The 22,042-nt window shown below is 40.2% G+C and overlaps 1 protein-coding gene across 3 annotated transcripts in view; it reads left to right on the top strand.

The window, feature by feature from the left end:
- The window catches only part of cacna2d3a (calcium channel, voltage-dependent, alpha 2/delta subunit 3a), a 409,741-nt gene that overhangs the window by 111,078 nt on the left and 276,621 nt on the right, over positions 1 to 22,042 (top strand). For all 3 annotated transcript variants that reach the window (XR_008396432.1, XM_053680196.1, XM_017468484.3), the window contains exon 4: positions 15,719 to 15,778. Coding sequence is in view for 2 of the 3 variants with exons in the window: in XM_053680196.1 (XP_053536171.1) it covers positions 15,719 to 15,778 (60 nt within the window). In the remaining variant the exon portion in view is untranslated. The remainder of the gene's footprint in view (positions 1 to 15,718; positions 15,779 to 22,042) is intronic.

Consider the following 22,042-nt stretch of genomic DNA (forward strand, 5'->3'; position numbering starts at 1 on the left):
TGTTTAAATGATTTCAGTGTGTGTATCGGTATAATAATATAATAATAATATAATAATAATCAGCCTATAATAGCACACCACATTATGTTTTACTTCCTTCATAGTCAACTGATTTTAAAAATTTCCTGACTTGATATCTCTTGCATTGGGACACATAAGACATGAACAATGGATTAATGGAGTCCCAGCACACACATACACACACACATACACACACACACACACACACACACACACACACACACACACACACACACACACACACACACACAGAGTCAGTACATCATCATCATGCTGTGCATCATCATGATGCATCATCAACCTTTATGGTCAGCAGGTTCTAGCAACCGATAAAGGCAGAGATCAGTGAAAAAAACAGAAGATAATCATACAGTTGGATGGATGAGCAATCTGCATGACTGAATGTGTCGATTTGTATATATGTTTGTGTATACACACGTGGATGTCACAAAAGTGGGCTTAGGTCTTGTGTCACTGCAAAAGCTGACACTTCGCATGGCTAGGTGTCATACTGTGTGTAACTGTTAAGGATTGTTCACACTGGGACATTTTTTCACCGCGTTAAACGGTCTGTTTAACACCCCATGTCTAAATCAATGGCTGTCAATGGGAGCGTTCACATCCACACGTAAAATGTGTGACATCAAAGTGTATTTTTTTTTTTAAGTCTCAGGGTTTTTTTGACGCGCCTCATTAAAAACAGGCCGACCAATGAGATTCGTGCTTTTGTTTACGTGCCCGGAACCGCTGAAGTTACATAAATACCACGACTTGGTGGTGTTCAAGCACAAAACTGTCTTGTCGAGCACACATTGATGCCTGAAAAGAAGGAGACTTTAATGAATGAATAGCAACACAATGGAGCTAAAGCCTCAAGTCAGGCCATATTCTAGTTCAAAACTAATGAGAACTTCTCGACAAATTTTTGGGTACAACAATAGTCCCGAAAAAAAAAAATAGATTAAAATATAAAATAATTTGGGTCTTCCCATAAGTATGTGAATGCTATTGCTGTGACTTTGATATAATTCTTATTACTTATTATTACTTATTTAAAAAAGTATACTGTTTAAAATTAGAACTTTAAAGATTTAGCTGGTGCTTAAAGATATTTTGTATTAATTGATGAAAAAAACTGACACTTGGATGCAATAGCTATGATTAAATTTTATTCAAGTTCACAGAGAAATTGTAAGTAAAGAGAAAAAAATAAGAGGAAAAAATATATACAATAAGCTGTTTTCAAAATGGGGAAATAATGAATGTCACACAGATTAACAGTATTGTTTCATCAGTTCTCCAGACTATAGTTCACATGGTCATACTGCCAAGCAACTTCTCCTGCTGGCGAGTTAAAGTAGTCTTTGGACAGTTCTCGGACATTGTGTGCCTCCACAGATGCCCTGCTGCCGCTGCTGCTTGAAAAAATCCATACTCTGTTAGCCAGTTCGCAAAAACTGTGCAAACAGCTTTTTGAAAACATGGAAATACGGAAACACAGAAAATGTCTCTCTTCTTTTTCTCAATAACAGTCAATAACAGTGTTTACAGGAGGAGAGATGCAAGACAATTTCTTTTAGGAGATTACAAATTTAGGGGCACGGTAGAAGTTTAGTGGTTTTTAAAAAAAAAAAAAATTTTTTTTTTTTTTTTTTTTTTTTTAGAGATGGTAGCGTTAATGTGCCACAATATAACACACAAGTAGGCATGAGAAAACTTGAGCTTGTCAATTATGACAGAATTTAGGAACATAGTGTGAGCCATGACACATTAATTTACCTTCTGATAAAATAAATTTAATGTTTTCAGTTAATTTTACAGACTGTATGCAAAAAAAACAACCGTTAACCTGTTCTACCTTGTAAACAAATACAATAAACATCAGTGTTCAGTCTTTGAAGTTTGCTCCTCTTAAATATATTTAAAGCTACACTATTAGACATTTTCCACTGTCATGGTTCTGGGCTGGAGACAGTTCTCGAACTGCTCTGTGTATATTGTGTATATATCTGAATAATCTCATATAGGATGTGTCACAGCTCGGTCCGATCAGAACTCAAATTCCCAAGATGCAACACTCACTTCTCATGCACGCATGCGCTCACCATCCCTGGAGTTCTGATCAGTCACACCTGGCACCAATCACACACACTCACCGCTAGTATTAAGGGAAGTCATTCACCCAGTTTATACGCAAAGTATACGCTCAGTAGCTCGTTTCTCCGCATTACCAAGCCGTTCTAGTTTGTTTGTTTCTCGTGATCCTCGACCCTTGTTTTCTGTCTCGACTACGCTTTCTGCCTATCCCCGTTTGTATTGTTCGCCCAATCGCTTGACCCTTGTTTACCCTACGACTACGTTTCTGGAACTTCCCGATTCTACGCTCTACCCCCGCCGCCCGCTCCTGCTTCCGTGCCGTTTCGAGGTTTGTGACAGGATGTGATTAGGTGAGTTCATTTTCCATCAGATTCAAAGCGCTTTAGTTTAATGGGGTTCGTTAGGGACACACCGATCATGATTTTTACGACCAAAACCGATCCAGATACCAATCTTTTTTTATTTAAGCTTTAATCAGGAGGTCTGTCATAAACGGTTAAATGTAAGCTCTCTGCTTACTGTTAATTGAGTTTAAATAAAAGCAATGAGAAATACTGTTGGTTAATTGATACAAACATAAACAAACATAAACTATTTATTTTTAAATATCTTAAACAATAAAGAGTCCTAATTAAAAGTAGATTAACACAAGCATGATCCATGTTAGGAAAAAGGCTAATAGCCTTCTAAGGGGATAGTGAACTAAGCGTAATTGTTACGAAACGTAGACTGGAGGCGGATGCAGGTGCAGGTCACAGTCTTTATTAGACACAAAACTCACAATTAAAGTAGACGCGGTCTTCACCGGGAAATGAGAACATTCGAGGCATGGAAAACAAACGAGACTACTGATCCAAACAATACTAACGAGGATCAACTAAAGACGTGATATAATACTGAGCCAAGTGCTCAGTCACCCAGGCATTTAAATAAACAACATGATTAACTCAAAGCATGGACACCTGGGGCAAATTAAAGTCACTTAATATGAAATGCTCAATTGGGAAGCGAGCGAACAAAAACAATGTCACGTGACTCATCAGGAGCCAAGCCAGTGCCCTCTGCTGGCCGTGGCGTAACAGAACCCCCCTACAAAGCACCAAGAACCCCACTCCAACGGGGGTCCCGGGCCCCTGTGCGAGCTGTCTCTCGCTGCCACGGAAAGCGAGGCAGCCTCCATCGGGCAGCAGAGGGGCGGAGCAGCACCCCCACCGGGGTTGACAGTCGGAGCACCGCCCCCGGTGGCACTGGAACGCAGGGCGCCACCCCCGGCAGCTCTGGAATGCAGGGCACCGGCTCTGGAAGCAGGGCGCCGCCCCCAGCAGCTCTGGAACAGAAATTCACTGGAATGCTGGCCGGCGTCCCCAGTGGGACTGGACAGCGGGACGGCCTCCTCGGCTGGGCAGGACAACAGGACAGCTTCCTCAGCTGTGCAGGGCAGCGGGACGGCCTCCTCGGCTGGGATGGACAGCAGGACAGCTTCCTCAGCTGTGCAGGGCAGCAGGAAGGCCTCCTCTGTTGGGCTGGACAGCAGGACAGCTTCCTCGGCTGTGCAGGGCAGCGTGACGACCTCCTCAGCTGGGCTGGACAGCAGGACAGCTTCCTCGGCTGTGCAGGGCAGCGGGACGGCCTCCTTGGCCGGGCTGGACAGCAGGACGGCCTCCTCGGCCGGGCAGGGCAGTGGGACGGCCTCCTCTGCCACCTCAAGCTGTCGCTCTGAGGTCGCCATGTTGACCTCAGGTGGGAGCTCCACAGCTGAGACCTCCCCATAGGAATCAGGCTGGAGCTCTGCTATCCTCGTTACCCCCCCAAAAAAAATTTCTGGGCCAGCCTTCACCTCTGGACTGCGCAGCGTGGTGCAATTCCCCTGCAGTGGGAAGCCCCAGATGCTCAGGTCACTTTGCTGGCTGCGTTGCACGGCGTCGCTCTTCGGCGGTGGGGACGGGGTAAATGGCGCGAGGGACGACGTGGCACGCAGCTCGGCTTTGCACCGAGCAATTTCCTCTTCAAGCTGTTTGCTCATCTCCAGGGACGAACGGTAAAGCGCCCAAATCCTGGCCTCTTCGGCGGCGCTCATGGCTACCTGCTGCTTCCGCATTTTGGGCTCAGTATTCTGTTATGAAACGTAGCCTGGAGGCGGATGCAGGTGCAGGTCACAGTCTTTATTAGACACAAAACTGACTACTTAAAGTAGACGCGGTCTTCACCGGGAAACGAGAACATTCGAGGCATGGAAAACAAACGAGACTACTGATCCAAACAATACTAACCAGGATCAACTAAAGACACAATATAATACTGAGCCAAGTGCTCAGTCACCCAGGCATTTAAATAAACAACATGATTAAATCAAAGCATGGATACCTGGGGCAAATTAAAGTCACTTAATACGGAATGCTCAGTCGGGAAGCGAGCGAACAAAAACAATGTCACATGACTCGTCAGGAGCCGAGCCAGTGCCCTCTGCTGGCCGTGACGTAACAGTAATGTCAAATTGATATTAAATGCAACCCATAGTAATTACACATTATTTCATTTTTCATTTTATTTATATTTTATGAAGTTACTATAATATCTATTTTTATATATTCAGTTATTTATTTATAACTAAGCAAATTTTCTGTCTTTACATTTTATTAATTTTCTGTTTGTTTGTTTATCAGTTGTTCCTTTTAGATTGGTTCCCCAGTACAGTGTTGCCATGTCTGCTGATAATATTGTGTTTTGGGGGTTTAAATCAAAACATGGAAACTGGTGCTGACTTTTCTAGTGATATCTGGCAACCATAAGTTTAAATTAAGTGAATTACGCTATGTATTTGAGTTAGTGAAGAGCGTGAAGGAGAGCAGCAGCGTACTCCTTCTGAACAGTTGCTACTCTGCAGTATTTACACACTTGTTCGGTTGACTGAGGAGATGAAAAGCAGTGTGAAAGTAACTGTTGCACGGTGTAGATGCATTTTGGACTTCCTGTAGTTTTTATTCCGATTGTATTATACAACTCCGAACAGGTCACTCGCACCGGTGCGAATAAATCTTTAGTCACAGTCGCACAAAGTACTTCAGTCGCAAATGCAAGTGAAATGGTCGCACTGTGGAACCCTGAGTTTATCTGCAAAGTTTACTCCTGTTCGGTGTGATGATGTATAATGTCTTCTATAGTGCCATTTAGCATCGTGCTACATCGTGCAACTAATGGCTCCCCACGTGCAAGTGCTGGAGTTTGCAGAGAAACTGGCAGCTTGAGCGCTAAAATGCTAACCTATGCTATTGGACAATGCTATTTGGACATTTTCACTTAGGGGTGTACTCACTTTTGTTGCCAGCGGTTTAGACATTAATGGCTGTGTGTTGAGTTATTTTGAGGGGACAGCAAATTTACACTGTTACACAAGCTATGCACTCACTACTTTACATTGTAGCAAAGTGTCATTTCTTCAGTGTTGTCACATGAAAAGATTATCAAATATTTACAAAAATGTGAGGGGTGTACTCACTTTTGTGAGATACTGTAAGTGTCTGAATGATAATTTTGTGAATCAGAATATTCTGAATGATGGTTGATTTTCAAGAGATATTTGGGTGGAAGTAAGATGTTGAGTCTCTTGAAGCTTTCTCGCCCAATCATGAACCGGTTAAGCTCCTTTGGGAGTAATTTGATCAGATAGTTTCAGATAGATGTTTTAAATGTTAAGTCTTTTTTAAGCTGCCACTAAAATCTGAGTAGCATACATTTTGTCATGTAATGGGGATGGATGCAAGTGCAGTTTAAGCTTTTATTAAAGATACAGGCAGACAAATCCAAATCGTAGAGCAATATCAAGGTTACAAAACAGGCGAGGGTCAGGCTATCAGCAAACAACATAAACTTGGCTCAGACAAGAATCTAAAAACGAGAGGACTAAACAGGTACAGGTCTGGTGAAAAAACACAGAAACACACAATACTTCGCACTGAACAAAGACACATGGGGGTTTAAATATACAACATAATCAAAGTTGGAAACGAGACTACAAATTCAGCTGAGACATTAAGAAGGAACCAATTACATAACAATGGTGGAGATAGGACAGAAACCAAAACAACAGAATGCTCTGGCACTCAGCACGAGGGGAAATCCGTGACACATATGAGTAAAATAAGTTCACTGGTTCACATAAAAAAAGTTGTCCATATTTTGGTCAGGGGTGAAAAAGGTACAGAGAAGTTTGTACATGCCCTATGTAAGCTGTCTTGGAATTATCAGTCGGGGTGTGGTTACATCACTCAGTTATCCTCAATTAAACCCCTCAAGGGCAGTGGTAGCGAGAGTTCAAATCCAAACACCACCAAGCTGCCCATGCTGTGCCCTTGAGCAAGGCCCTTGAATGTAGTATTAATGCACTCGTTCTAATTCATTATTGTTTCTGTAGTAACATACACAGGGACTTGTATAGAAAATACACCACATAATCTAAGACTAATAATAAATAGATTTTTAAAAACGTTGTTGTTTAACAAAGAAAATCATATAATCGTTGACGGTGTGAGGTTTTTCATAAGGAGTTGTTTATGTAACATATTGTATTGAGTGGCTGCAATATATACCAGTCAGAGTGTTTTGTTAGGTTTCCCAGCACGGGAAATTCTTCAGCACAGAAGAGTTTATATTATTTGATTTCTTGATAAAATGACAGGCTGTTTTTTGAGAGAAAGAGATAAAAGTAGAACAACTGTTTATTGTAGCTATAATGTAAAGTATAACATAGTTTAACAGTATAACATAGCCTATTAAATGTTAAAAAGCATGACATGTTATTCATTAATAAATTTTGAAATCTCTGTGGCATAAGCAGAATATCACACTTCAGGCTATGCTATCCATCCATCCATCTTCTACTGCTTACTCCTTCTTCAGGGTTACAGAGGAACCTGGAGCCAATCCCAGGGAGCATTGGGCACAAGGTGGGGTACACCCTGGACAGGGTGCCAGTCCATCACAGGGCACAATCACATACACACTCATTCATACACTACAGACAATTTAAACACACCAATCAGCCTACCATGCATGTCTCTGGTATGGGGGAGGAAACCAGAGTACCCAGAGGAAACCCCCGCAGCATGGGGAGAACATGCAAACTCCACGCACACACAGCCCCAGCGGGAATTGAACCCCGGACCCTGGAGGTGTGAGGCTAACCACTAAGCCACCGTGCGCCCCTTCAGGCTATGCTATTATATGAAAATAATACACTTTAGTATTGTATTATGCTGCAGGAAAATTGGGATATAATGAGAAGTTGCTTTGTCACCTCCTTTTACTCGGTTGAGTGATCGAACATATGTTAAACTAGTTATAGCAGGTGGTTTGCTAACATCCTTGCTGTCATACAGCTCTGGCCCATTTCAGTGCTTTCTCATTGAGGAGGCCCAGGAATTGTGCGATGTTCTGTCTCTTCGACAACTCTTTGTGGCCGGCGAAATACAGAGAACATTGTAGTAAGAACCCCTTACATTGTGATGTGTCACTCGCGTACTTATCCATTCCTGGCACCAGCGTGCTGGCCGCTGGAGCTGGTGCGCGGTGTGCTGCGTTGGTGGCGAGAGCCTGGGAGAGGAGGTTAACTTTGGCATCCAGGTCAGCCAAGCGTTATTGGTGCTCTCGCATTAGTTGTCCATGAGCCGTGAGGGTGTGCCGCCAATCAGTCTCTCCTGTCGCATCCATATTGTCGGCGAAGTAATCTGCCATGTAAGGTAGGCTGAGATGATTGCAATTGCAATTAAGCATTTTATTGAAAGTCAAGGACACAAATCCAAAACGTGAAGCAAAGTCAAGGTCAAAAACAGGCTTAGGTAAGGAGATCAGTTCGGTTATTTGGAACGTGTTAGTGGTAGTGGGTTCTGGGGTTTGTAGTCCGGGGCGGCCACAGGTGTGTTCTGGGAAATTGAGTTTGCTGAGTTGAACTGACACTTACTTCGTTACCCAAAGACGCTCCAGTTAAAGCATAATGTCTTTACGAAGGACAATAAAGTGCATTTTAGTAGCAGTTTCTCCAATGTAGCCTCCACTGTAGTTTCACACTCTCCATGCGATTTTTTTGAAGGCATAATTAGTGCAAAAAAAATAATAACAGTGAGTGCTCAAATAATCTGTAGCCATGTTCTTAAATGCATTAATGTTGCTATGTGAGCTTTTGAAAAAGATCCACAATATTTAAATATGTATCTGCTCGTCTTGACTCTTACAGTTTTGCTATTCATTATTCAAGGCACTGAGTTCCAACTTCAAGCCTGTAGAACTGCAATTTTGCATTTTTTCCAAGCTTTAATTCACCTGACCCAGGTTGAAAGGCTTGAGTTTCATGCGGGTGTGCAAAATTACAGAGAACACAATAAATTGTCCTCAGAAGTTCTCAGAACTAGGGCTGGGAACATGACCCTATCAAACTATGTCCAAACCTTAGTATTAATAAAGGAGTGGCCAGATTTGGAATAAGTTAGTAAGAGATCTAAACAACAAGGAAACAGCATATTTACTGGAATTTTACAAAAGATTTTGAAACCTGTAGCAAGGGAGTGAAAAAAACAGCAGTATTTTAAAGGAGCCTCCATAATAGGGTTGAGCGCAAGAAACCAGGAATAATGGATCAAACATTCGATAAAAAATTGGTTCATATTTTAATTTTGGTTTCCTTTGCAGGTCTCATTTATACAGCACAAAAATGCCCATCCCAATAATCTGCTCTTGCAGTATGGATACCTTAAAATGGCAGCCTTTGCTTTTGGATATTATTTGTTAAGTGAAGTTATATACAGTGCAGGCACAATTCAGTATGTCAAGGATTTGTTTTTTTTTTATTTAAAGGATTTAATCTTTTATTGAAAAAAATTAGGACAAAATCATTTAAAAGTGTATGCTTTCTTTGGTCAGGGTGTTGCAATAATTGTGGCAAGGTAGTAGTACCAGAGAGTACCTATTTTGCCACAACAAAAATGTAGCGGTGAAGTTCAGATAAACTAGGAACATCTTAGTAATCTCTGAGAAATGTACACATTTAATTTAGACATTAGACTGCTAATGTAAATCGCTGTATAAACAGATTGTCATGTCTATGCTGGAAACGGCATCAAACTGCATATCCCAGAATGCATCACAAACTTCAAACATTTACTCCTTGACACCCAGACACCATGTTCAATGTCAGGTTCACATTCAGAAGATTACTGATCACACACATGGACTCATTTATAATAAAAAGCATTTGCCATCTCTGCTGCCTGACATGGATCAATAGTAAAATGATAATTCTTAAGCTTGTGGATTAAAAAAAAGATCTATTACAAACAAAATTTTGTGACCATACTAAGAGAGAGAAAAATGCAATCAAGTAAACCATTCTAATATTTTAATATTCTTATACTTATTTATTTTAAATATTGTGATTATTCAATATAGCAATATTATATGCTACAAAACACAAACCATTCTTCCTAAGCCATTTGTGAGTTGCAAACATTAACTCTGTAGATAAACAGCATGAACTTACTAGCAGACAATAAATGTTAGAAGCATACATCATAGCTTTTGGCTGACCTCCTTTCTTGGTTGAAATGTCTCACCTCTGGCCTTTTTGAAATCTATTCAAGCAGCAAAGACTGACAGGGATGTGCTGTTCACAAAAGAGCAAATCTGGGCTCTATATACATACATGATATAAAGGTTATTGGTTATTTCAGCACACTGTTAGTTGTAGAATTGAACATTTAAGGCTAAACCTTAGAATTATTAATGAACTAGCCAGATTTGGAAGAAGTGAGTAAGAGATCAGAACAACAGCAAAACGTTGGGGTTACGCATGTATCCCTGTTCCCTGAGAAGGGAACGAGACGTTGCATTTAGCATAACAGTGTGGGAAGCGCCTTGCGCGTGTGACGGTATCTGAAGCTTGTGTAAAATCATGCCTCTACTTATAGGTCTGCCATGATCAGGTGACGTGGCAATTAAGCGCGTTGCATGATATATATATATATATATATGGCACCTGTGAACCACGCCGCCAGCCTCTATTATCTGAAGCGAAGAAGCAATTCACAGGCCTGTCCTGGTATGACACAGCTATGCAACGTCTCGTTCCCTTCTCAGGGAACAGGGTTACATGCGTAACCCCGACGTTCCCTTTCAAAGGGAACTTCGACGTTGCATTTAGCATAACAGTATGGGAACGGGAATACCCACTCCGTCATACTGAGGGTACGGCCTGTTCAAAAAGACCCAAGCCCGAGGGTCACTGCAACACACTCGAGCCCGGGGTGGAATGAATATCCAGGCTGTAATAACGAAAGAATGTGTGTGGCATAGACCATCCTGCAGCAGCATACACATCCCGCAAGGATACCCCGTTGGACAAAGCCTTCGAGGAGGCGACCGCCCTAGTGGAATGAGCGCTTATGCACAGAGGCGTGGCGAGACCGCGCGCCTAATAAGCCATAGAGATTGCTTCCACTATCCAATTAGAGATGCGCTACTTTGACACAGCATCACCTTTACTGTCACCGCCGAAGCAGACCAGCAGCTGCTCCGACTTACGCCACTGGCCAGAGCGGTGGACGTAAGTACAGAGAGCCCTTACTGGACACAGCAGGTGCATCCTCTCTTGTTCTGGTGTGAGGAATGGAGGAGGGCAGAAAGCCTGCATCCAGCTCCTCGGAGTCAGAGAGGAATTATTGCTATTATTTTTGTGTGTGTTTTTTTCCCCCTTTTGGCTTTCCATAGCGGAAGGAGGAGTCGCGACACAAGCTCCAAAATCCAGCGGAGAGCCGAACCCAGAAGACAGAGCAAGAGATAGAGCAGCGCTCGTCTCCGGCTCCTCTTCCGGATCCATAAGAGATCCCCCGAACCTGAGACGGCTAGCTGCCTCGGCAGCGGCCGGCCCAGATCCGCGAGGCTCTGAAACCCAACTCGCTTCGGCTTCCAGGAAGAGCGTGAGTTGCGAGCCGAGCTGCTTAATGTAGGCATTACCATGCGCAGCCTCTCGAGGCTGCCATCGCATGCTACACTCCTAAACACTTCACCCAGAAAGTGTGCACTACTTGCGTGTTGAAACGGGAGCAAGTGTAACACACTTTCTGAATTCTTTCTCGCTCATTACTTCCCTCTCTTTTCTTTTCTTTTCTTTTTTTTGTTTAGAGATTTTGAGAAAATAGAGAGTAGAATTGAAGCGTTTTTTGTCACACAAACAGTCTGAAACAAACAGACATGCAGTCTCGCTGAAGATAATAAGGCTGGCAGCGTGGTTCACAGGTGTCATATACATATCATGCGACGTGCTTAATTGCCACGTCACCTGATCATGGCAGACCTATAAGTAGAGGCATGATTTTACACAAGCTTCAGATACCGGTCACGCACGCAAGGGTGCTCCCACACTGTTATGTTAAACGCAACGCCTTTGAAAGGGAACATGCAAGCTCACCTACATCACTCCAAACCATGTGGCAAAATGTGTTATGGTTTGATGAGACCAATACCAAAAGGTATAATAATTCCTTAATTCCAATACATATGTTTGGTGCAAAAAAAAAAGCACATCAACATATCCACGGTGATCCACAACATGATGCTTTATGGCTGCTTTTCTTCAGCCAGAACTGGGGCTTTTATCAAGGTGAACAGAATCATGAATAGCTACAAATACCAGTCAATTTTAGTGCAAAACCTTCAGGTGTCTTTAAGTAAGCTGAAGATTGAAAGGAATTTCACCTTTCAGCCAACAATGAGCATACATCCAAAGCATACATCCAAATCAACAAAGGAATGGCTTAACCAAAAGAAGAACATTGTTTTTGAATGACCTAGCCAAAACCCAGACCTGAATCCAACTCAAAATCTGTGGGGTAACCTTTTTAGAAGAAAGAATGGGAAAATATTGCCAAGTCAGGATGTGCCTCTGCTTTTTGAGACTCTTACTCAAAAAGACTGAGTGGTGTAATAAAATCAAAAGGTGCTTCAAAGTATTATTTAAGGGTTGTGCACACTTATCCAACTAGGCTATTGTAAGTTTTTTTATATTTCCCTTTTTCCTTAAAAATATTTCTGATTGTTTTTCACTTTATTTGTATACTTTGCAATTTCACATTAAAGGTGGGAAAAGATCTGACATGCTTTATCGTAGTTTATTTATTTATTTATTTATTTATTTTACATCAAATAAACATGCCATTTTAACAGGAGTGTGTAGACTTTTTATATACATTGTATGTTGGTGCAGAACATGACATACAAAGCATTCAAGTAAATTTTTTAAAATGATGCTTGTGTTTTGTAGAATTGCTTCATAATTCCAAATAAACAGATTACAATCCACAAATAAGTTTATTGAGAATCTCAAAAATTAAACAAATTCACAAATAAATAGAATGAGATCCACAAATATATATTGGGAGTTTCACAAAAATGAATTAAATTCACAAATAAATAAAATGAGATTTGCAAATAATTTTGTATGTCACAAACACATTCATTTGTGGATCGTGTCCTGTACATTTGTGGATTGCTGCACGCAATTGTGGGTTTAGAAACATTTCTAGCATCAAGAGTGCACACAAATCCACAAATAGGTGGACTCTGCCCACCGTCTACTCAAGCCAATCGGATAATGGCCACATTGCACTGACCAATTGTAGCACTTTCTCGCTCCAGTCAATCACTTTTTGTTTTACAATTAGTCATATTTCACCAGACTCACTTATATCATCTAACAGCATCACTGTAACTACATCTAATAGAAAACCAGCAATGTTATGGGTCATAAATGTACTATTATTATAGATCAGTGGTCTGGTAGATCAGTGGTCCGAGGGATTAGTAACTGATTTAGTAATGAATTGACCCATAAAGTTGCTTATTGTCCTTTAGATATTGTTACAATACGCTGATAGATGGTGCTGTTAGATCAGAACCATTCTGTTGTCATGATCCCTCCTGATCCCTCCATGTCGCCATGTTTATAATATGCAAGTTCAGTGCAATATGAATCTGTTCCCCGACCTGATTGTAAAACAAAATGTGATTGGTTGGAGCGAGAACGTGCTATGATTGGTGGGCGGAGTCCACCTATTTGTGGATTTGTGTGCACTCTTGATGCTAGAAATGTTTCAAAACCCACAAGTGTGTGCAGCAAGTCACAAATGCACCGGAAGCGATCCAGAAAATGAATTCCAGGCAGAATTGTGTTTGTGACATATTTGTAAATCTTATTTTATTTATTTGTGAATTCAATTAATTTTTGTGAAACTGTTAACATTAGGATTTAACATAGGATTTATGATGTAATATCTACGAATAATATTTCAGAGTTTTCTCAATAACCATTGTCAGTAGCTGCGTTTACATGGACAACAATAATCAACTCTTAACGCGATTAAGACCATACTTTGATTAAGAAACTACCATGTAAACAGCAATTTTTACTTATCTTAATCTAATTAAGGTCATACTCGAATTAAGCTCTAATCGAATTAAGATAGATGGAGTACCCCTGTTTTAGTCGCATGATGGACGTGTATTACAGACATGTAACCACCTTAATCACATTATGAACGTCGTGTGAGAGTTTTCACCACATTTTGCAACAGGACACAATCACACACGGCAGTTCTCAACATTTTACGGCGAACAAGAGAGTTCGGCTGCGTCCCAAACCACATACTTACTTACTATAGGCCTGTAGTGGGGAAAAAAAAATGTATCTTGGCTACTATATAGATGGTAAGTACACGGTTTGAGACGCAGCCCACGGCTTCAAGCAGTTGTCTATTAGTACGTATAGCATGACAAATAATTAACTGCACTTAAAGCGTTCATAAATTTTTTTTTAATAAAAACACACAAAACTGTATACGGTACCATAACGAAGACGAGCTGTATATTGATACGTGAAATTCTGGAGGGACATCGGATGGAGTGGCGTGGTGACGTAATGACGCGGGCTGTTAATCTAATTATGTTCTAGAACATGTAAAATGGGAACATGACAGGAGTATTCTAAAAGCAACTCATGTAAACACCTTAATCACATTATTATCTTAATCAGAGTAAGGTCAGTAATTAGATTACTGCTGTCCATTTAAACGTAGCCAGTGATTCTGTCCCTGTATGCGATGTAAACCCTCATACTTTCCCATTATTACAGCAGGCTTTTGCTAGGAATACCTTTCTCTCGCTCTATCTCACACACACACACACACACACACACACACACACACACACACACACACACACACACAAGACTGGAGCAGGCAATACTGTCGTGTTGGAATAGAAAACTTAGTCATGGGTCATAGGCCTCTCTGGGTAAGAACTTGACTTTTCATAGCTTGTGTTTGGTCTTTTGAAGATGTTTGATAGAGGAAACTTGGTGTATTGTGATACAGCAAGACATTATGTGGTTTGTTTGCCTGAAAGTATTCGCTAAAGCCCTTATTTGCTTTCATAATTTTTTATAGGCTATCTGAGATAGAACAACATCATAACTGTCTTTCTTCCAAAAAGGAGAAGGAAGATAAGGAAATAGATTCATGCATCCAACCATCCATTTTCTACTGGGTTGCAGGGAGCATAGGACACAAGGCAGGGTACACCCTGGACAGTGTGCCTATTGCAGGGTACAATCACATACACTTTCACACACAGTATCAGGACATGATAATCAGCCTACCATGCAGGTCTTTGGACGGAAACCAGAGTACCTGGAGGAAACCAGAACATACAAACTCCGCACACAAAGGGCCACGGCAGGAATCGAACCCCCAACCCTAGAGGTGTGAGGTGAACATGCTAACCACTAAGCCACTGTATGCCCTTAGAGTCATGCAATGCTGAGAAGAAACTTCACCTGAACTAAACCATCAGCTAGAAAAACCAACAATATTATTTACAAAATATTGCTGGTACAAAGATTAAATTGTAGGTACAGAGATTAAATACCAGTGCTGCCCACATCTCTAGTTGAGATCAATTATAAATTTGAATGATGTCGATGAGGTTTAGGAACCGTCAGAGCCAGAATTTCTGAAGCTGTTTTTTTCCCCACACTGTTTCCCAGTATTGCCAGAGGTAGAATGGTAGGGTTTATTATTAATTTAAAAACAAACAAACAATTTTTTTTTCCAGTTTAGGCCACACACACTTTGGGTTCAAATTCAAATAAATATATGAATATTTGGAGCACTAAACAGATACATATAGTGGCATTGCATTAAACCCCTAGTATATATTTGCAAAGTCATCCACAAGCATCTGAAAAGCTTGAAAATAAGTGCTGCATATTATGTAGTGTTGTCCAAAATGCTAATTATGCTGCTACATTAATCATGATGTGATGTAATTATGTTAGTTAAGAGTAAATTTCTGTTTCAAGCATATTGAGGTGCTTAAAAGCATTGCTTACTATCACTGGAACTGTGCAATGAATCAAGTGCTCCTTGCACAATGTGTGTGCAGTGAATCATAAACCCTTGTGCAATATGTGACATTCATCAATTTCTCTCTCTCTCTCTCTCTCTCTCTCTCTCTCTCTCTCTATCGCTCTCTCTCTCTCTCTCTCTCTCTCTCTCTCTAGCGTTTAGTAGAAGCAGCAGAAGAGGCCCACCTGCAGCACGAGGAAGACCCCAACCTGCAGGTGAGATACAGCTCTACATAACAAGGTCACTAATTCATAAGCAGATACAAGCAGTCATTGTCTGGCTTTGGAATTTTATATGAGGTGTTTAAAATCATGTTCATGATTAAACAATCTTTAGCTGTGTGTCCCCCTACTCTGGACATCATTTGTAATTCTGACCAGAACAGAAGTCAGTATTATACAAGTCAACATAGATAATCAACAGATAACTGACTTTATCCACCTTAACAACTGAAAATATTTGGCAACAGCAAAATTTTATAACTAGTTGTGTACTTGTGATAAAATTGGTGTGTAACATTTTTTCCAACCAGTGACTATAAACTAAAGCATTTTAGGGTTAAATTAGTAACTAGTAAAATCTTAAGAAAAAGTCAAAATTACACAAAGACGATAAAGGTTATCCATTCTGTAGCAGTGCAACCGAGAATCCATATTGTTTATTTTTCAGTACCTTCAGTACCATGGACATTTCTCTTTGTATTATGTAGGATGAAAGTGCTCAGAATTTAATAAATGAATAGTGTTTCTCTGTTACTTAGTGTGCTTATTCTCCCAAACACAATTAAATTATTGAATAGTAAGAGTTCTCCTGGTTTCTCTGAGTTCTCCATCTCTGTTTGATCAGCCACTATACGCATTAAATTACTCACTTCTCTGAAGCCTTCCATATGCTATCATGGGTACAGACTCACTGAAACCGTACAGTTAAAGACTGGAAAAAAGGTGATTTTTTTCTAATCTTCAACTGTTCAGTTTGGGTGAGCCTGTGCCCATAGTAGTCTCAGATTCCTGTTCTTGGGTGACAGGAGAAAAACTCGTTGTGGTCTGCTCTTGTAGCCCATACACCTCAAGGTTCGAGGTTTTGTGCATGCTGAGGTGCTTTTCTGCTCACCACGGTGGTAAAGAGTTATTATTTGAGTTACTATATCCTTACTGACAGCTCGAACCAATCTGGCCATTTTCCTCTGACCTCTCTTATTAACAAGGTTTTTTCCACCTACAGAACTGTCACTCACTCAATGCTTTTTGTTTATTGCGCCATTCTGTGTAAACACTAGAGACTGTTGTGTGTGAAAATCCCCAGAGATCAGCAGAAATACTCAAACCAGCCATTCTGGTACCAACATCCATGCCATGATCAAACTCACAGATATCACTTTTTTTCATTCTGATGTTTGATATGAACATTAATTGAAGCCCTTGACCTGTGCCTGCATGATTTTATGCACTGCGGCCGCAGGATTGGCTCATTAGACAACTGCATGAATGTGCAGGTGTACAGGTGTTCTTAATAATGTAGATGGTGAGTGTATACACTCTGTTGGCTCAAATTTAGCCTATTACCCAAAAACACTTAAAATTCAACACAGAAGCCAATACTCACATCTACCTCTGAGCCCAGTTGGAGATAGAAAAAAGACACCAGCCGTGAGTGAGAAGAAGCAAGGGTCCAGCTTTATTGGTTCCGTTCCACCACACGAGATCCACACCGATGAGAATTCTCAGAAGTGATCTGATACCCTGAGCTTAAGCTCCAGTATTTATACTGTATTTACACAGTAACTAACCCATAGGTTTCAAGAAGACTATGATATCACTACCAATAGGGTTAAAAAGAGCTCATCTACCTTACTCTTATGTTCAAGAAAAGGGCTATTCCACTTACACATAGAATCAAAACCAGGGGTTTTCAAATTACACATAGAATCAAAACCAGGGGTTTTCAAATTACACATAGAATCAAAACCAAGGGATTTCTAATAACCCAGAGAATCAAAACCAAGGGATTTCGAATAACCCATAGAATCAAAACCAAGGGATTTGAATTACCCGTAGAATCAAAAAGTGGAGAGACAAAACAATCTAGAGTGACCTTGGTCTTACTATTATCTCGCGGGGGGGCAGCTTGACTCAGCCACCCTTATAAATGGCTCCTCATGGTTCTCTCTTAACATTAAGGCCTTCCTTGCGAGCCTGCATTTCTAGTTTATAATTTATTTTCATATTTGCTCTATATCTCTATTTTATATATAGTTATACTGCTTAAAAAACAGGTTACTGTACTTCCTACTTCATAATATCATTATATTACCCTTCTACTGTCCTACATATCCTATTATTCTGTTTTTTATAAAGAGTATATATATTATTATTATAAGATATTACCCTTATAATATCTTAATATTCCTTTTTAGTATTCTTATAAAGTTATAGTAGTATATGTGTGTGTGTGTGTGAGAGAGAGAGAGAGAGAGAGAGAGAGAGAGTGTGTGTGTGTGTGTGTTATGTCTACTTGCCCACCCTTGACTGCACGAGAGTGTGTGTGTGTGTGTGTGTGTGTGTGTGTGTTAGCACTCCTCAGCTCGTATACTTCTTTTTGCCTTTTTTACTAATAAACCATAGTGTATTACTCTTAAAGAGCTAAGATCTTTAAAGTGTGACTCCAATTCAATATTCAATATCAGTCAATATCCGCCTCACACCGCTTCTGTGTGTCTTGGTGCCCGTCTTTTTGTCTTCTCCCCTTTACTGGATACTAGGTCTCCCTCATGTTTATTTTATGACATTTTTTATCCACAACATTTCCCCCCTCTGAGGCTATAAAGCCTCATACACTACCTTAATTAAGTGGGTATCTGTGGAGGAACTGGTTCTGCCACACCCCCTGGCCGTCCCACGCTAGCTTTGAAATTTAAACTCATCACTGTGTTACCTTTGCTTAAAATATGTTATACCTAATACCGCAATGCAAATGTTTGTCTGTCGCTGTGTCACTTCAATCTATGCTAATTTAATTTTTAAATCTAAAACAGAACATCACTAGAATATATTTAGAAAAATTTATTAAGGACTGCTTTAACTTTCATAATGAGAGACACTTGCTTTCATCACAGCTTGGCTTTCCTTTTGCCCATATCACCATATATAGTTACCCATACCATTTCTTTGCTAGTATTCTAAAGATGAGAACCACACACTGCTCTCGCCCACAGCCTAGTCACTTCAGTCAGTTAAGCCTCAGATTTGTACAGATGTATCAGCCATTAAACGGCACTTTCAAATGTGGTACAACTGTTTAATGTTGAGTACATCAGCATGGGCGAGTGGAATGACCATCGATATACAAAATTGTTTCATTAATGTAGGACATTTTTCCACTTAGGTTTTCATTGAGTTGTTTTCATATTCAATGAGTGACCTCACCTTTGCAAATCAAATCTGACATTTTGATTTGAAAATGAACGGGTAACACTATCAGCTTCTAGGAACAAAGAATGTTTTTCATTAAAAAAGTGCTTCTATCTCCCTTGTGGCTTTTTCAGTCTATTGGCTAATAATCGTCTTGTTTTTTTCTTTAAATATGTGAACCCATTTACATATTGAGCCCCATATGCAAAAACTGGAGGTTTTGGATGACTTTATTTTGGAACAGCCTCAGGCAAAATCATATCTTCCCATTTATATCGATGTACGTGTGCTTATTTTCATGAATATAGGGAGCCAAACACACAGAGACAGGCAATGTTGCCATCATGTTCAGAGAAAGAATGCATCTTTACATTAACAATCTCTCTCACTCTCTCTCTTCTCACTCTTGTACTTTCACATACTGCTGAACCCACGCATACAGCTTTTTCAGCATCTGACATTTGCATGCATGACACTTAATGCATTCAAAATACATTATTGCACAAATAGAGAGAGAGATAGAGAGAAAGAAAGAGCATGAAACAAGGAATTATGCTCAGATGTGTCACTTAAATTGGCTTGAGATGTGGCTGTGCAGCTCACCACAGTCAGGAAGAATGGAACTTTAATGTGGCCTGTTAATGCTGCAGAATTACTAGCAACAAGCATTTTAGAAATATCTTTAATACTGTGATTTATTAATACACTATTACATACATACTATTACACCTATTACCCATATGAAGTAGAGCTTGTAGAGCTTAGACACATATACTATTACCTCTTCTCTTCTCTGTTTATACACTCAATACACACTTACTAATTAGTGAAACTACTGCACCTCTTTATCACAGGTTGCATAATACAGCTGATTGGACAGAGCCTGACTGAGCCATTGCCTGATCACAGGCTAAATCACAGAAAATGTGCTTGATTCCCAAGGGTAATGTCTGTTTAGTTGTGGCAGGGGAAGCTTTATAGCTATAACAACCTGACCCGTGGCCACGACTTGCTCAATAGGGATAAATTCGCACACTTAAAATCTGTGTCCTGTGTTTATATGTTTCTGTAAAGCTACTTTGAGACAATGTCCATTGTAAAAAGCGCTATACAAATATAATTTAATTTAATTGAATAGTTGTGGCAATGGAAGCTTTATAGCTGTAACAACCTGACCTGAATTGAGCAAGTAATCAGAATGGCATCTTGTCCAAGAGCACAGCCAGTGATGTAATGTAGCAGGACTCAGGGGTTCTCACTGTAATCAGCACTGTTGTTCTTTTAGAGGAGATAAAAGCAAACTGTTATAGCAATGATGTTGGAATTCTTGTATTCAGTGATTAAACAACATTAAACTTATGCTCTTAGTGATAAATAAGAGCTTCAGCCAAAGTAAAATAACTGGAATCTTTAAAAAACAGATGGGTTTATAGAAAATATGGTAGCACTTAATAATATAAAATAACGGGTACTCTGGGTACCTGGAGGACTCCGGGTACTCCGATTTCCTCTCCCAGTCCAAAGACATGCATAGTAAGAGGATTTGCATGTCAAAAGTGTCCATAGGGTATGAATGAGTGTGTGAATGTGTATGTAATTGTGCCGTGCAATAGATTGGCACCCTGTCCAGGGTGTAGCCCGCCTTGTGCCCGATTCTCCCTGGGATAGGCTCCAGGTTCCCCGTGACCCTGAAGGATTAGTGGTATAGAAAATGGATGGTTGGATGGATAATAATAGCTATGAACAAATCATTGGTTCTTCAGAATTTGATAATAAACAAATATTTATAAATGATAGTTCATGTCAGTGTTAATGGGTGTATGCACTATTATACACTATACACTATATATATAATTGTTTATAGTTAATGATGATGTATTAATAAAAGTTATTGCAAAGTTTTACTGAAAATGCAAAATTTCAGATCCATGGCACAAATTAGGATGCATGTGTGAATATTATGAGTTTAAGTATGAGTCCTAAAAGATTTCATGCCATATGTAAAATTGTTTGCTTCCTACCTCTACTTGTCAGGCAATGATGACTATGAATCAACTAAGAATAAAAAAAAAATTGCCCTCAAAGTAGCCTTACTTCAGTAGGAACATGGATGTAACAAAGCGTTGACCCACACTGACTCCAGTACTTATTCAGTGTTGAGTTGGCTTGTAATGGATTTCTTATAAAAGCTCATTTAGAAGGATTCAGTTGTGTTGAGATCTTGTGACTGAACATCAGGTTGTACTCATGCATTTAGATGAGCTTAACCCTTTTACCCCATATGGCCGAAAAACCGGCTTGCTCGTCTTTGATCTATTCCCGTAAGGACGATATACCGGCTTGGTCGTCTATGCCAAATCCCCGTAAGGCCGATATAGAGGATTTACAGTGTAAACGTTATCCCCATAAGGCCGGTGTACCGGCATTACTCTGCTATGATTCCTTACTTATTTAATTATTATTTTTTAACCCGGAAGGTTGATGACGTCATGATGTCAGGACGTGATTATGACATTATGCCAGCATTACGATGAAGATCCAAGCGTGAATATTGGTGTACTAGTAGAAGTGAACTAAAAATGCCAAAGCGAAAAGCTAATCGTGTTCCAGCTAAGGTTACACCTACAGTGAACACAGGTACATCTAAAACAGTGAAATAAAAAAGAAGACATACACAGTTACACCAGCAAGAGCGAGGATTCTAGATAGTGACAGCAGTGAAAGTTCAGGCGATGTTGAAACCGAATCCGAAACTGATAGAGATGCAAACTCTCCTGATTCAGACCCTGATCCGTCTTCATCTTCAGCATCAACCAGTGCGACTGACACTGCAGGGGTCTGGAGTCATAACCTGACCATCTCTGTGCATTCGTGAAAACACTACATGCTGGTCTGATTATCACCAGAAACTTGACTTTTGGTGCTAAAATGCATTTATTTATTTATTATTTACTTGAATTTATTCAAAGGCATTGACCACGCTGATGCTCGTATGGTACTTCTAAATGAGTAGGATTTTAGCGAGCATTTTTTCGTAATTTCTCTAGTTAAGAATTGTGCTCTAAGTTT

This window comes from Ictalurus punctatus, chromosome 5 (assembly GCF_001660625.3).
Source record: "Ictalurus punctatus breed USDA103 chromosome 5, Coco_2.0, whole genome shotgun sequence".
NCBI classification, from domain to species: domain Eukaryota; kingdom Metazoa; phylum Chordata; class Actinopteri; order Siluriformes; family Ictaluridae; genus Ictalurus; species Ictalurus punctatus.